This window comes from Tenrec ecaudatus, chromosome 10 (assembly GCF_050624435.1).
Source record: "Tenrec ecaudatus isolate mTenEca1 chromosome 10, mTenEca1.hap1, whole genome shotgun sequence".
Classification (NCBI taxonomy): Eukaryota; Metazoa; Chordata; class Mammalia; order Afrosoricida; family Tenrecidae; genus Tenrec; species Tenrec ecaudatus.
In genome coordinates, this window is record NC_134539.1 from 144017756 (window position 1) to 144032865 (window position 15110).

Sequence of the window (15110 nt, forward strand, 5' to 3'; positions counted from 1 at the left end):
CTTAGACATCGTTTGCGAGACCACCCCTACCCACCCACCCACTGCGGAGGGTTTTGCCTTCCTGATTCTAAAAATGCTCACACATTTTGGGATAATCAGATACGCTTTTTGGCTCTGTGGGTAAAAAACAACAAAACAACACATCAGGATTGATTTTGGCCTACAGACGCTTGGCCAACATTTGAATGGCCCAAACAGATGCTCAATACTTAGAATGGCAGCACTCACAACAAACAGATGAAGCTACATTTATGGATGCGGGCCTCGAAATTGTTTATGTCACCAATACGAGTCACAACTGTCAAAAACAGCTCCCGGCTGTAATGCGGATCAACTTTTGGAGGGTCAGGCTGGAGGAATTGTGAAAGGATCTTCCCCGTCCCACCCCCCGAAACTTTTGCCCCTAATAAGGAAGAACGCTGCCAAAAAGAGTATTAAAGCAAGGTGCCGTATTCCAATCCAAAGCCCACCGAATTGCTTAAGAGAAAGCCTCTCAGCAGGCCGGCCTGACACCGCGGTCCCCGCACTCCCGGCGGTCGGTCCCAGGCTGGGGCCCGACCCCAGAGAGGCGGCAACAGCCGTAACACCGCCCCTTCTCCAGGTCGGTCAGTGACAGGCGTGGAGTTGACCCAGAGAAGAGAGGAGAGCAAGGAGTAACAGGAAGCTGATTTGGGGGGGGTTTGTTTTGTTTTTTTTAAAAAAAATTTATTGTGCAATTGGTAGGGGGTTTACATTTCTTCAACAGCGTCAACTACTCCCCCTCCCAGAGTTCACCCGACCGAGGAAGCTTGTTTTTGACAGTAAGAGGATGGCGACAGACCAACGCGACACAGACAGGTGAGAGAACGAACACCTTACGCTCCTCTCCCGCCACGCGTGTCGGGTGAGGGTCCTGGGGGAGCAGCGTTAGCCTGGCTTCTGCCTACGTTCACTGAAACTGCTCCCAGACTACTCCTCGGCCTCCAACCAGCAGCTACACGGGGAAGGCACCCAGAGCTCAACAAGGGCTACTCACTTCGACTCATCGTAAGGCGTTTTACAGATACAGTACAGCTTGGTGTCCTTCTTGGTTTCCTTTGAGGTAGTAGAGATCATTTTCTTTTTCTTGGACTTGGCGTTGGAGTCCTTGTCCTCTTCCCGCTTCCGCTTCTGGGAAGCGGCGGGCAGCGCGGGCGAGGACAGCAGGCCAGGGGGCTGCGGGGCGGGCGGAGGCGAGGCCGGTGGTGGCGGGGCGGGCGGGGCTGTGGCCACGGGGGGCGCGGTGGCCATGGCGGTGGCCTGGGCCAGGTCCTTTTCCTTCTTAAGTTTGAGGTCTTTCCTTAGCTCTTCCTGTGGCCAATGAAACACAAGACTGTCATTAGAATTCGGGACACGTGGGAGCTGGCCAGAGGCCTCTCTGCCACCTCCTGTAACTGCCATCTCAGGGTTCTGCTTCAGGGGCGCCAGACAAGCCTTTCGTAGGACATCTAAAAGCCAATCAGCCTGGTCAGAGACAGAAGACGAGGTTGACTTAACCACTAGAAAGCCAGGAGCCACTGTGAAAGGTGGCCTGGCAGGAAGGTGACCAGTGTCTATGAGAGTGTCTCTCCTGGCCTGCCCACACCGGTCCTGGTGTTCCCAGTGGCGGGTCAGGACGTCACTGCAAGTGTGCTCACCCAAGGACGGCTTTCCTCGGCTGCCCCCGCCGTGCCCTTAGAGTAAGGCCGACCGCGAAACGGAGACACAGACCGGCCTTGCTCAGCCTGCTCCGGGTCTGGAATCGCCAGCGGCAGAGCCGGGCACAGCGACACACCAATGCCCAGTGCCAATTTCACTGCAAGTGGAAACCTGTCGTCTTGTTTCCCCGTGAACTACTCTGTGGACACACTGCCACTGTTCAGGCCTACGACTTGCTCTTGGAAACGATGTCGGAAGCAAATTCCATTTCCTCGGGGAAAACAAACCAAAGCAAACACGGCCTGGGCTTGACATCTACCCATCAGCCCTCGGTGTCACTCGTGCTGAGAATCACTGGGAGGACAGAGAGCCTAGAAACGGAGACAATCCGTGCCCACCCCCAGAGTGCAGGGTTGGCACCATCATCTACATTTGCATACGGCATTCCAGCAGGTTGTGGGGGCGGGGCCTCAAGTCTCTCAGTCTTATGATGGCAGAAGAGACAAAAGTGAGACAAGATAGATCGTACCATGGACACTGTCCTCTGTCATTCTGATACATGTGCTATGAGTTAACAGATCATTTAAATGGACTCTGGACCCACAGGGCCTTTGTATATTCAGAAGAACAGGCTTTAGAGAGAGGCCTGCGGAAAGAAAATACCAAACACATTCCAAGGACTGGCCTAACAAGCAAGGTCTGCGGACACCGGAACCACTAGACGCCATTCTGCTCCGGTCCTTTACGTCCCTGCACAGGCTGCCCCCAACTCCCGTCCCGCTATCGGTAATGATCACTGTGTTTCTTTTTAAAAACAGCACAAAAATGGCAACAAATAAACGTGAAGAGCCCTGGTGAACGGTTTCGGGATCTACTCGCTGTGCAGCCAGTCTAGTGAGAAGCGGAGAACTAACTATTCAACAGCCTTAAGACACAGTCCACATGGGTTTGTTTTTAAGGAGAGGAGAAGAAAAATCCAGAGTCATTTTCCCTACTTTATGTCATTTACAATCAATTGCTGCCCAGTTGACTTCGACTCCCAATAACTGGTCATAGGGGTGCATCGGCCTCCCGTGGTGGGCTTGAACGCCTGACCTTTCTCTTAGCAGCCACACTTCAGTCGCTATGCCACCATGGGGCTGGCCTTTAGAGAAGAAAATCAGCCCCAGGGGCTGGTGAGCCGTGTCTGTCAGAGGGAGCGGTGCTCTCGCGGGTCTCAGGGAACGGTTTGGGGAGGAGATGGCCAGGCCTTGTTTCTGCGGGGCCCACATGAGGCATCACTCAGTTAGCAGCGGAGCCCTTAACAGGGCGGCTCTTAGGAAGACAGATGGTCAAGATGGAGTGCTGAGTAGATACGCCTGAGCTTCTTCCTTTTCCTTGTCCAAGCATGTATCAGTGACAGAAGGACAAAAGTCTCTCCACAAAGCAGAGAGCTACCAGCACCAGGACCAGGGCTACCGTGGCCCTGCGGGGCTCCAGACAGAGAAGAGGAGGGAGGAGTGGGCTCAGAGGCGGGCTAAACAAAGCTGGGTTGAAAGACTACAAACAAAAAAAACCCCTCACTCAGAATAAAGCTCTCCGACCCTGCTTCCAGGGCGATGCAAACAGCTACCCAGCAAAGCTGGTAAATGCCCCTGAATTTACTGCTTCTAAAACTAAATTTCTAAAACAATTTGGTAAAACGTTTACAATACTGATGGGTTGAGGTACTCAAAGAGCTAAATGTAGGCATCAATTAGATTTTAAAAAGGGACTAGGGTACTGTTTTTAATCTAAAAGACAGAAATGTTATAAGAACAGGCCCAGCCATCTACCTTAAAAATAAGTGATGAAATTATTATGAATTAAAAAATACACAAATATGCTAGTAAATAGCACAATTGAACCCTGTCCTTGATAGCATAGCAGGCTGCATTGGCAGCGAAGTATGAATTCTGCCAGTTAAAATACGCGCAGTCCCAGGTTATGAACAAGTTCCTGCATCTGTTTTTAAGTTGAATTTGTACCTAAGCAGGAACAGTTAGGCATGGTTAGGGTTTTTCTGTGTGTGTGGGGGGGGTTTGTTTTGAATGCCACTGTCAAGTGCTGTCTTCTTGTATAGTGCACCTTTATAGGCATAACAACGTTCAAGACATTCCTCCAGATGCAATGAACCATCTCTAACACTAAGAATACCTTGATGTGTGTGGCCTATCTGCTAGTAGGAACCAAAGTATGCACCTCCAACTTTTAATATAATTGGTAAGTTGGAAACTGCCTGTAATGCTGGGCATTCCCTTTTAAAAGCAGCACAGTCAACAACAACAACAAAGGCCTGTGCAATGGAATATTGCACAGTAAGTAGACAGCCGGCTGTGTACTACGGTCAGCTTGGAAGAATGTTCATGATATGCTCGTAGTGGGTTTTACATATATTTGAATACTTACGTTAAAGATAATGTGTAAAGGATACATTATAAAATATTTCAGAATGATTACCTGTCGTATGTGAAATTTCAGACATCTTGTTTTTACCAAGATAATTTCTGAGAAGGACAGCATTTAAATGTATATTCAATATTAATCTTTCCGCCATACGTAAGTATGTCCCCTGTACTGGACGGAATATGAAGTGGGAATGGCGTTGGGCACAGCTTTAACCAGTTGAAAAGCAGTCTGGTGGCCCAGATGAAGTGCCGTCTGAACTCACCCCACACATAGTCAGGAGGAGGGAGAGCCGACGGTCAGCCAGCTCCCAGAAGCCGGAGACGCTGCAGTCTGACTCTGTCATCACATGGGGTCGCCATGAGTCAAAGGCGACTCAAGGGGCCCTCCATCTGTTGAATGCACTGAATTTGTACTGTACTGTCTATACGGTCCTAGAATCGGAATTTTTCATTCAGTAATTTAGCACTGAGAATTTTCCTCAAAAATTTAAAACAAACTTCCACCTCATACTCATGGTTCTGTTAAAATGGTGGTTGGTTCTGCAGTCACGCCAGAACGGAGCTGACCCAGTGGTTCTCAGCTGGGAGTGTGCTGAAGGCAATGTAGTGTGTCCCTAAAAGTTTCAGACCCGTCGGAATCCACCGACTCGCTCTCTCCCAGTGGCTAGTTTGGAGAAGACCAGACAGTAAGACCAGAAAACCTCTCCGTGTTTCCATTCAGCCCCACGGCTGTTACACTGTGTACTGACTCGACGTCCAGTCTCACTGACTGGAGTCCCGTCCTGAGGAAATACAGGGCGTGCTGGACAGAGAAGGTCAAGGAAAGAGAGGGCACGCTGCAGGGGACACAGAGACCCGTAACATCTCGCCGCGCCCCAGGCGAGGGGAGGGCTTCTCTCTCACCTGCACTTCGATTTGGAGGTCTTTGTCCAGGAGCGCCCTCTTTTTCAGAATCTCCGCTTTGAGCTGCTCTTTGTGTTTGAAGAGCAGAGCCGAGAGCTTGGTAGCATTCTGCTTGCTCCGTTTCTGCTCCACGCTCTCTTCCCGCTTCCGTTTTTTGGCCGCCTGCTTTTCTTCTTTATCTATCTTATCCAAAATATACTTCATCACCTGGTTACACACAATCATTCTAGAGAAAAACACACAATTCATGTAACGCCGGGCCGTTCATTCCGGAAGCCTTACGACTGATTTTTCTGTCTCTACAGCCGGTATGAGCTCTCGCCGATGAGAGCTTCGGAGAGCAAGTGAAACCTGTTAGGTGCACCCATGACGGAGCCCCTGCGGGTGCCCACTGATGGGGAACCTCTGCCACGTTACAAATGCCTAGTCGGGACTGCTGGGTGCGCGCGGTGGCGAAGCGGCCGGGGCGACAGGGCGACGGGGTTCCCGGCCGTGAGCGTCTCTCCCTACCTTTGATTCTCTTCCCGCTCCGCCGGAGTCATGGTCTTTTTCTGTTTTAAATGTTCTATCACAGCATTATGTTTCATCACCACCTTCAGGACAGAACAGAACCCGACAGTGCACATTTTATGTGAGTACAAACTGGGGTACAGACAGTAGAAGTCTCACCACCTACTGCGGCGTTGCCCACAGACACGGCTAAGAATCTCGTGATCGCAATCCATGAAAGACGAACAGCCCCCACGCGGCCTGGGACCCGAGTGTCGGGCAAAGCACCTGCCATTCCCTCACCTAGTCCACATAACAATGCTGCAAGGAGGGGACGCTTTTATGAGACACTGACGCAAAAAGAAACACGTGACTCGATTAAATAGCAAGCAAGACAGCTGAGCTTTGAATCTGCTCTATCGACCTCCCAAAGGCCATGTTTTTAACGTGGTGCTGGTTTTCCCTCTGTGTCATGTCTCTGTCTGGCCCGCCACCACGTTTAGATAAGGATCAGTGAGGTTCAGATGGCAACTGCAGACAGGCTCCACTTGGACCTGAGCCACGTTTCAAACATAACGCTGGAGTCTCCAGTCCTGAGGGCTGACAAGGCGCTTAGACGTTCTAGAACTTCCATTGTATAAGACTACTTACTACAACTTTGGGATTCCTTTGCCTATTTACAAAGGGCCTCTGCACGCACGGTTACCTCTTGGGCTGTTAACGGCTAGGTTGGCGGTTTGAGCCCACCAGCTACTCTGCTCTACAGAGCAGCCCCACTCTGGTTTACAGGGCGGCCTGCACTGGAGCTGACTCAAGACTGGGATTTGGGCTACATGTACGACCTTCCTTAACCATCGCAGTAATCCTGGGTCAGAGAGGAACTTCGTTCACAGGACTGGGAAGGGCTTGGTGACACTGGTACTGTCTTTTAAGACATGCATTTCCAGTCACGATTCAAGAGGCAGCTGGGAATTCTTGTCATTAAAACCATTACAATAGGAATATTTCAAATGTACTGTGCCGGCAGCCATGTCCCCACTCCTTAGGGCTAAGTAGCTCTTCAAGGCCTTGTTTGTCTGTTGGTGTTTGTAAGCCTTTATTCTGCAAAACCTCCTATTCTTATTCCAGCAAGCCTCCAGTGGGCTATTCACTAGAGAGAAATCCCACTGACATACAGAACTCACAAAGCGCAGGCAATGGGAAATGCCAACCTGAATGCAAAGGGCAGGAGAGGCAGGTACAGTACAGGAAGAAGGCAGAGAAGACAGGCTACCAGGACCCAACATACAGACAAGAAGAAATGCAGTTTGAATTGAGACACATCGTTGGTACTGTTAGCTGCCGCTAGCTGGCCCCAGGCACACATAGGAGCAATACCTCTTGAACGTGAGAGAACCATCTCTTACTTTGGATCTTTATGGGGAAATGCTTTAGACAATAATTCTGGAGCGTCTGTGATGTCGTGGATACTCAATGCAGTGGCTGCAAGCCACATGGAACGTGGCTAGTCAGATGGCAGAGGGACATGCAACACTTCCTTGCATTCTCATTAATTTCAATCCACATAGTCTCATGTGCTAAGTGGCCACTGGATCTTAAGGTGCAAACCCAGCAGTATCTGATAGCTCTTTAGTTCCTGGCTCTAAGTGTAGGAAGATCCAAGCAACCAAAACACTGACGGCAAGTCAATCGGACCCAACAAGAAATCCTTGGCTTTCATCCCATCAGCATTAAAGATTACATAATACTCCTACCTTCTTTCCCCCACGTTTTGGTTCTAAGTTGAACCCATTTCTGCTCTCACAGAAAATTTCTCCACTCCTCTGACAAACTACTACTTTCTCCCTGAGCGATGAGGTCCACAATCCCACTCGGAACTAGTCGTGGGTGGTGCAAATTGTGGACGCCAAGAATGCCTTCTCCAGTAAGGCAGGTGGTTTTAGATGAATGTTTTAAACTCATGTACGTTGCCGTCCTTCACACCGAGGGGCCACTGCAAGATGCAGCATTTTATCTACGTTATGGAATACATTTATCAACTAGCTCATTATAAAACATTGCTACTGGACTACTCTGCGCACTAACCAATGCCGAGGGCGAGGGTCACAGCAATGTGTCAGCTGGGCGGGACCGTGGCTCCCGGGGCTCTGGCAGTCATGTAAAGATAATGGTCATCGTCTGTGTCATCATCTCATGTGGTGACTATCCATATTCATTTAACAACCCGGTTTGTGGATGCTAACCAAGCCGGTAAGCGAGCAGTGGGTGCGAGAGTATTCAAAATTTGTTTCCAAAGGCATGGCTGGAAACACACAAAGGACTCTAGCCTGTCTGTAATTCACTCTAGCCCCATGCAAACTAAGGAATGAACACTCAAATCGCGTCAAAGAAACTGCAGTCATGTCTGAAGTGGCTTGAACACACAGTTAACCCTTCAAGTTTCATATGAATGAATGATCCTTCGACTTCATTCTTCCCGTCTCGGTTCTTCCAAAACTACGGTTATTTTTAAGAAGCAAGGATGGCACATAACTAGCAGAGTTCCAAACCACGGGCGGCATTCCATACTGTCTTGGCCACGCTGGTGCTTGTCCTGCGGTGTAAGCGTTAGTGCATTTTGTCTCATTTAGAAACCTCACACAAACCCAACGCTACATCTAAGGCACAGCACAAGAATTCAAGCTACTGAACATGCTGCTGTTACGCAATCACGTTACCTGTTTCTGAATGATTTCCCTTTGATTAGCAGCGTGGAGGGTGTGTTCCCGCTTAATCTCTATCTGCTGCTGCTTCCTCTGCCGCTGTTGCTCCCTGAGTTGTTGCACCCTCTGCAACTGCTCTTGCACACTGGCTGCCTGCACTGTAACCACACTCTCAATCGGGTGAGTCTGCACAGGCCTGCTTTGCGGAATCTGGACAGGTAACTGGAGTCTGATCTGCTGGGGCACACCACCTTGCTGGGCCTGTATCTGAGCCACCGCCTGGGGCGGGATCTGGGAGAGGACCGGGACTTGTTGCTGGAGCGGAGGCACAGCAATGACTTGGGGCGGTGGCTGCTGGAGCGGAAGCTGTGGACGGGACGGGGACGGAACGGTAACTTGAGTGAACGTGGGTCCTGATGAAAGAGTTTGAGTTGGAGACTGTACCTGGGGCTGAGCCTGGGGTGGGCCTTGGGAAGGTGGCTGAAGAGAAAGGTGTGGGTGAGGTGGAATCGACTGTGACGCGGCCGTCTGAGCCTGGGATTGCGGTCCTGGAGACACTTGGGATGGAGTTGACGGACGTACTCGAGTCTGTGGTGGACTTTGGACGCCAATAGGAGACTGCCCCTGGACGTGACTCTGAGGCTGACACTGTACTGCCACTTGGGGTTTGGACGACTGTGTCTGGATGGGTTGTACTTCCGAAGGAACGTGGGACGCAACCGTCGCTTGGGCCTGAACTTCAGGCTGAGTCTGAACTTCAGGCTGAGCTGGGGACAAGGGCTGGGCTGGGGGCAGGGGCTGAGTTGAAGCTTGCGCAGCCTGTGGCAGGGCCTCCGGAGGACTCCCACTGGAGGGCTGAGCAGGCGGTAAGGCTTTAGCCGGTGGGACCTGTGTCTGGGGTGATACTTTACTCTGTCTCTGTTCGCTCGTGCCTGTGAGGAGGAAAGACCAAATATTCCCGTTACTCGACCACGTGAGACCACGGTCAAAGACCCGGAGGAGCCGTCTGTCCGGCCCCGGCTAACGGCGACCCTCACCTTCTTCCTCAGGTTTGGCGATGGTGGGCAGTGCACAGCCGTGTGCGTTAGGAGGTGAACCCAGAGGTTCTGGCTTGGTAGCTCTCAATCCCAGGTTGTGAGCGGGCATGACCCTCTTGATCAGTGGCACCCCGTTTTGGCATGGAGTACCAGGGGGGTGGTGCCAAGGATGCCCATGACCTGCCCCCTTCCTGCCTCCATGATGGTAGAGATGGAGGTTCTCTTAAGGAGGAGCCACCAGACCACTTGAGCTCTTCTGAGGCTCCCAAAGAGAAGCCCTTGCCCCCCCCCGTCTCCAGTTAGTGCAACAGTGAAGAGACCGCCACCCTGCGAGGCCGACAGACCCCGAGTCCTACCTGCCGTGGCAGTGGAGACAGTGGTGGTTGTGGTGCTGGCGGTGGCCGCTGCGGTGGTCAAAGGGGTGAAGAGGAACCGCTGGACAGTACCATTTGGCATCGCGGCCTGCATGAGCTGCTGGCCTGGGCCTGGAAGCACTGCCACCCCAGAAGGGATCAGCTGCAACTGACCAGTGGTCTGCCCTTGCCCTTGAATGACTACTGTCAAGCCTTGATTGCCACCCTGTGGGAAAAACACACCACCAAGGAAAAAGTGCTCGAGACATCAACCAGATTAAACACTGCTTACAGTGCAACGATCCTTTGATATAATACAAATATGCACGAAGAGTCTATGGCAACATCAAACTCAAAGCTCCCTGCTACCGAGTCGCCGCTGCCCCTGCGAGTTTCCGGGACTGGAAAGCCTCCTGTCTCGCGTGGGCTTAAAGCGCGCTTTTCACAGCCCAGCTCGTGCACAAGCACTGCACCGCCCGACCTCAGCGGCACCGTCAGTCTTCACTCGACATCCCACTGTGAGGTCCATCTATGCAGTTCGGGTAGCACTGGTCCCTGTTTTCGTTACTACGGGAATCTAACCCTTTGTTTACCTAATTGAGAGTGGTCTCAGTTGCTCCCAGTCAGGGGCTCTTGTGCACAATGTTGCTACAAACACTCATGTACCCGTGGAGGGGGCTTCGGAACATTCGTGGAAAAAATCTCCATGATCTTTTAGCTCCATTTTCTCACAAACTCCGTGGAGCCCCTTCGTACTCTGCTGCCCATGTGAACTCCACGTTCTAGAGGGACAGCTCTTGAGCGAGGACCCCTCAGGCCCCAGCTACACACACCTTCAGCTTTCCTCAGGAAGGACCAGGCGTTTGCCAAAGCGGCTGCACCAAAACCATATGAATCAAAACATGAGAAAATGTGAAGCAGCCAGTGTTTCTGGCTTGCTAACCCGCCGCAAGAACTCTGCCGCTTCAGTCCACACCACATCACACAGCAGCTGGCCTTCCCTCGAAGGACTCGGGCGGTGACCCTCCTGAGGAGCGGCTGCTGGTTTCAAACTGCTGACCCTGTGCTTAGCAGCCCAACTCATAGCTGCTGCGCCACTGGGGCCCCTGCGATACTGTGCCTTTGAAATGTTCTATGAATTTGGGGAACAAAAAAGCCGTTTTCAAGGGCAAGATTAAGGCTGCTGGGCGGGTGGGCTGAGGTTTTCCAACACAATCCTCACAGGACAGGCCCTTGTTGCTCTGAAGCAGCAGCAAGTGCACTGCAGTGATCGGGAAAGAGGCCAGGGCCCAACTTTCCTGGCCGTTTTCCCACCTGTGCTGTTTGCAACTGACCTCTCTGCCGACCCCTTGGAAGCCTGTTTTGACTGGAGCGTTTTGTCTTTAGGGGTGGTGGGATGGCGCGCGGGCACGTGTGTGTGTGTCAGAAGGGTCACACTACTGAGACGAAGACAAGAGAATTAATGAGAGGGCTTGTCTGCAGCCAGCCCCTGCTGGCAGAGACTCACTTTGTGGGGAAAGCATCCATGCGTGTATGAACTAGAATGTCCATGGCAATGCTTTCTGACTCCCCCTGGTCTGACCCTACCCCCAGAGTGGGTGAGTGCATTCTGCTCCATGCCCTTGTGAACTCGTGTCTAACCAGCTTTAGTTTGTCCCAATCTCTTAGGGAGACAGTTTCAACACGCCTCTCCACCCTTCCACCTCACTGTTAATAAGTTTGTCAGGTTACACACACACTAACACTTTTCACTGATTTTATCTCTATTGGAACTGCACCCATTGATCGATAATGGGAGAATTTTATAATACTGAGTCTTGCAAGGGAATGGCTTAATATATTCCAATTTCCTTTTTCTCGTGGAACACTAGGACACTTTCGTAGCGAAAGGATTTTGCATCTCCCTGGCTGTACGTTGCCTAAAGGATACTTGACAACAGGTTTGTCGTGTCCTCCCTGTGGGGACTCCATAAAGCCACCGCTTCGTAAAACAAGAACACCTTTCAGTCCGGCAAAGGAAGTATGTTCTTCACACTCACAGCAAGAATACACAGGCGCTTCTAAAATGGGGATGGGGTGTTGGGGAGGGGGGGTCACCAGTACTTACGTGGCCCTGTGTCAACTGAGTGAGCTGAGCCATGGTGAGCTTCACCTGTCCTTGCTGGGGGCGAGGGGGCTGTGTGGCGGGGGGCGGCAGGTGTGCAGTGGGTGTGCCAGGAGTTAATCCTTTCTGCCCAGGGGTTGTGGGAACAGCATTCTGGGAGGAGACGGCGGTAGACACGGGCTGCCCTCTGACAATCTGAGTCACCACTTGCTGCGGAGCGCCTGTGCGAAGAGAAGGCCGGTGTGTGGAGCACTGCAGTGGCTGCAGGGGCTTCCCGCTGGGGAAACAGACTCTTTCCAGTAGACGGACAGGGCGCTGAGGGTCCGCATATGCACGTAGACATACAGCCCCACCCAAGGGACCACCACATTGCCAATGTGTTTGCTGCCTTCAACTCACTGCCAACCATGGCTCAGTTCCCTTTCTCTGAAGTAGAGTCACCAAAAAATTAAGTAAATCAAAATAACCTTCTCCTTGAGTCTAAAGCCTAAAATGACAATAGGTAAAATATGCCATTGCTAAGGCTGCTTTTCCTGAGGAATGTAATTTGAGACTATCCTAGGCCAAATGAGTTTCTCTTAAAGCTACGGTGACAAAACGCTTAGGTGAATTTTAAGGGCAAGAACCACTATATCTTTAAAATTAAGGGCAAAGAATATGGAAAAGCAGTTGCCCGGAAAGTGTCTACAGAGTGAAGTTGAACTGGACCGGCACCGCTCTCTTCTAAAAACCTGAGGTTCTTCTTTAATCCACTGGGGCTTCGAGAATACACTGGTGGCAGAAGGATGGAAAATAAATATTTGATAGCTTGGAACTATCATACATTTATAATTTCCTGTTAAAATTACTAATATTCACATTATTATTAGTAAGATGAGAATTTCCTTCCTTTTCTTTTCTAAGGGAAATATTTGTACCTGCCATTCAGATTACCTCCCCCTTATTAGTCAGTATCCAGTGGTCACTGTGAATTCCACTGCAGGGCACAAGCTTCTCCCAGGCTTCCCAAGGCGGCATGTCCTACGGAAGTCAACTGCCACAGCCTGCTCCTGGAGCGGCCGGTCATGGAGTGCGTCACCACTGTCCCGCCGTGGGGCTTTTATGTTACACAATGCCATCATAAGATCCACCATAAACAAGAGATGGCTAGAAGGTGCCAACAAAAAGCAGAGGTTCGAGTTCACCCAGGGACACCCCACTCCAGAAAACCTGCCGCTGGAAATCCTGTCGGACACAGGTCTACTCTGACACACACAGGGCCGCTGTGAATCAAAGACAATGGTTTTCACCGATGGTCATTTGGATGTTGCCCAATACGTACACATGCTTATGTCTATATGCATCCCGCCAATGCATTAGAAACTTCCGTGTGCTCTGAAGTATGAGTTCAGAGTAGCATTTTTCAGTCTGAGAGGTGTCCTGAATGGGTGCTGTCGATGGAAGCTGACAATACCTGGCTGCACCATCACAGGCGTCCGAAGAATCGCCTTTCCCAGGGGTGACTGTTGGAGTGGGGTTCTAATCACCGTCATGCCAGGGCGGATCTGGGGCCCTGTGATGACCTAGAAATCAATACAAAGGACAGTGAGTTAAAATATTTTTAAAAGACTAACTCAGGATGACTTCAAATATAAGACGATCAGAACAAATACAGACAGGACAAATCCTCTTGGCCACTGCACTTTAGATTCTATTAAGCATCAGAATAAAAGAGGAGTTTGGGAGGCGAATATGTAATTTAGATGGGATCCCATACAGCTATTTACTCCTGATACCAAAAACAGCCTTCACCCCAAAGGAAAAGAGGAAAACTCGGCGAGGGCCTGCCTGAAACCACCATCACTGTCGCAGACGGTCACCGAGTCTTGTTTGCTTGTAGCTCCATGCCTGCGCTCTTGCCCAGAGGAGAGAGGAGGGAGATCAGAGACCAAAGGAGCCTTTTCAGCTTTAAAAGGGAGAATGCAGAGCACATTGCTTTCCGTTGTATGTTTAGGTTCAAACAATTTGCAAGTCAGCACATTAGACCGTTCCCTTAAGACCAGAGCCAGATGATGGATCTAACACAGTGGTTCTCAACCTGTGGGTCGCGACCCCCGGGGGAGGGGGGGGTGTCAAATGACCCTTTCAGAGGGGTCGCCCAATTCCTAACAGTAGCAACATTACAGTGATGAAGTAGCAATGACAATAATTTTATGGTTGCGGGGGTCACCACCACGAGGACCTGTATGAAAAGGTGGTGACATTAGGAAGGTTGAGAACCACTGGTCTAACACGCACAGACCAGCTAGCTAATACACTGGTTGATACGCTGGTGGGACACACGGGTGGCAGTAGCCATTCTGTCTCCTTCGGGGGGGGGGGTGTGTCAGCGCCATCCGCTGTGGCACTGAAATATAGTAGCTTTTCTAAACACTCTGTTAGCAGTTCTTACTATTCGTTAATCATACTAAACTGCTACTGGCCAAAAGTCAGTGACAGAAAGGTCACATGTCATTTTTACTCATCAGAAGTATTACAACGAAGATGGTTTTCAAATCAGCACTTAGTCACGGATTATATAAACAGTGAGGAACATTTAGCGCGTGGCTGGGATCCACGGGCTCAAGAGCTCGAAAGGCAACCAAGGTAGAGTCCTTACTTGGGACGTGCTGGTGGTTCCCCCGGAGGCCGAGGTGTTGGGCCGAATGGTGACGGTGGCTGCTCTGGGTTGGAATGAAGTAAAGGTCTGCTGGTTTGTACCTGTACTGGATGGAATGATCCCCAGGACTTTCTGCTGGACTTGAACGACACCTTGAACAAAGCAGAAGGGCTGGTTACTAACCCGCCCCTCAATCGAGAGCATCCCGTGTGGCTTGGTTCGGGAGGTGAGACTACGTGTGGCAGGGTTCGGAGTGGACTACAGAGGAGGTGAGAGGCGTCTACGGACTGACATCGGTGGAAAGGCAATGAACAGCAATGGCAACAGTACGAGCTGGCACGTGTGAATCACACCTCCTCCCGTTCCCTTACCTCCTTGCGTTGCTGGCACATTTACAGCGACAATCTTGCTGTCAGCGGGAAGTGGCAGTTTGGTAACTACTTTTCCTGCCATAGTGACTGGGTTGCCTGCAATTTGGAACGTCTGACCTGTGCTGGCAATGGTTGCAGCAGACGTGGCAGCTGTGCCGGTGGCTAACGGGGTATAAGACATGTAACAAGCTTTAGATTTAAAGGGACCAGCAACGTCGTGGCTTCCAGGAGGGCACCAATGCATGAAATGTGGCTCATCTTTGCACTTGCAAGACAAACCCCCCTTCCACTCAAGCCCCGGGACCGATGTGAATGTTGTAAGTGAAATGACGTGAAGGGGAGGTTCGCAGATGGGCTATCATGAATACCACTGAGCACAAACCAGCTGCTACGGCTTGTCTGCCCAGGCCGCTGCGGAGGAAACACAACAT

General features: G+C 51.0%; 1 protein-coding gene across 16 annotated transcripts in view; it reads right to left on the reverse strand.

Annotated features, from left to right (window-relative positions):
- BPTF (bromodomain PHD finger transcription factor) overlaps positions 1-15110 on the reverse strand; it is a 121638-nt gene that overhangs the window by 13372 nt on the left and 93156 nt on the right. For 10 of the 16 annotated variants that reach the window (XM_075562095.1, XM_075562099.1, XM_075562090.1 and 7 more), the window contains 8 exons: positions 14309-14460; positions 13124-13232; positions 11674-11891; positions 9570-9792; positions 8192-9108; positions 5496-5578; positions 4986-5211; positions 1016-1329 (listed from right to left, as the gene is read on the reverse strand). In XM_075562095.1, the coding sequence (XP_075418210.1) occupies positions 1016-1329; positions 4986-5211; positions 5496-5578; positions 8192-9108; positions 9570-9792; positions 11674-11891; positions 13124-13232; positions 14309-14460 (2242 nt within the window). Of the gene's footprint in view, positions 1-1015; positions 1330-4985; positions 5212-5495; positions 5579-8191; positions 9109-9569; positions 9793-11673; positions 11892-13123; positions 13233-14308; positions 14461-14679; positions 14842-15110 lie in introns of all 16 variants that reach the window. The other 6 variants (XM_075562100.1, XM_075562106.1, XM_075562101.1 and 3 more) reach the window with 2 other exon arrangements.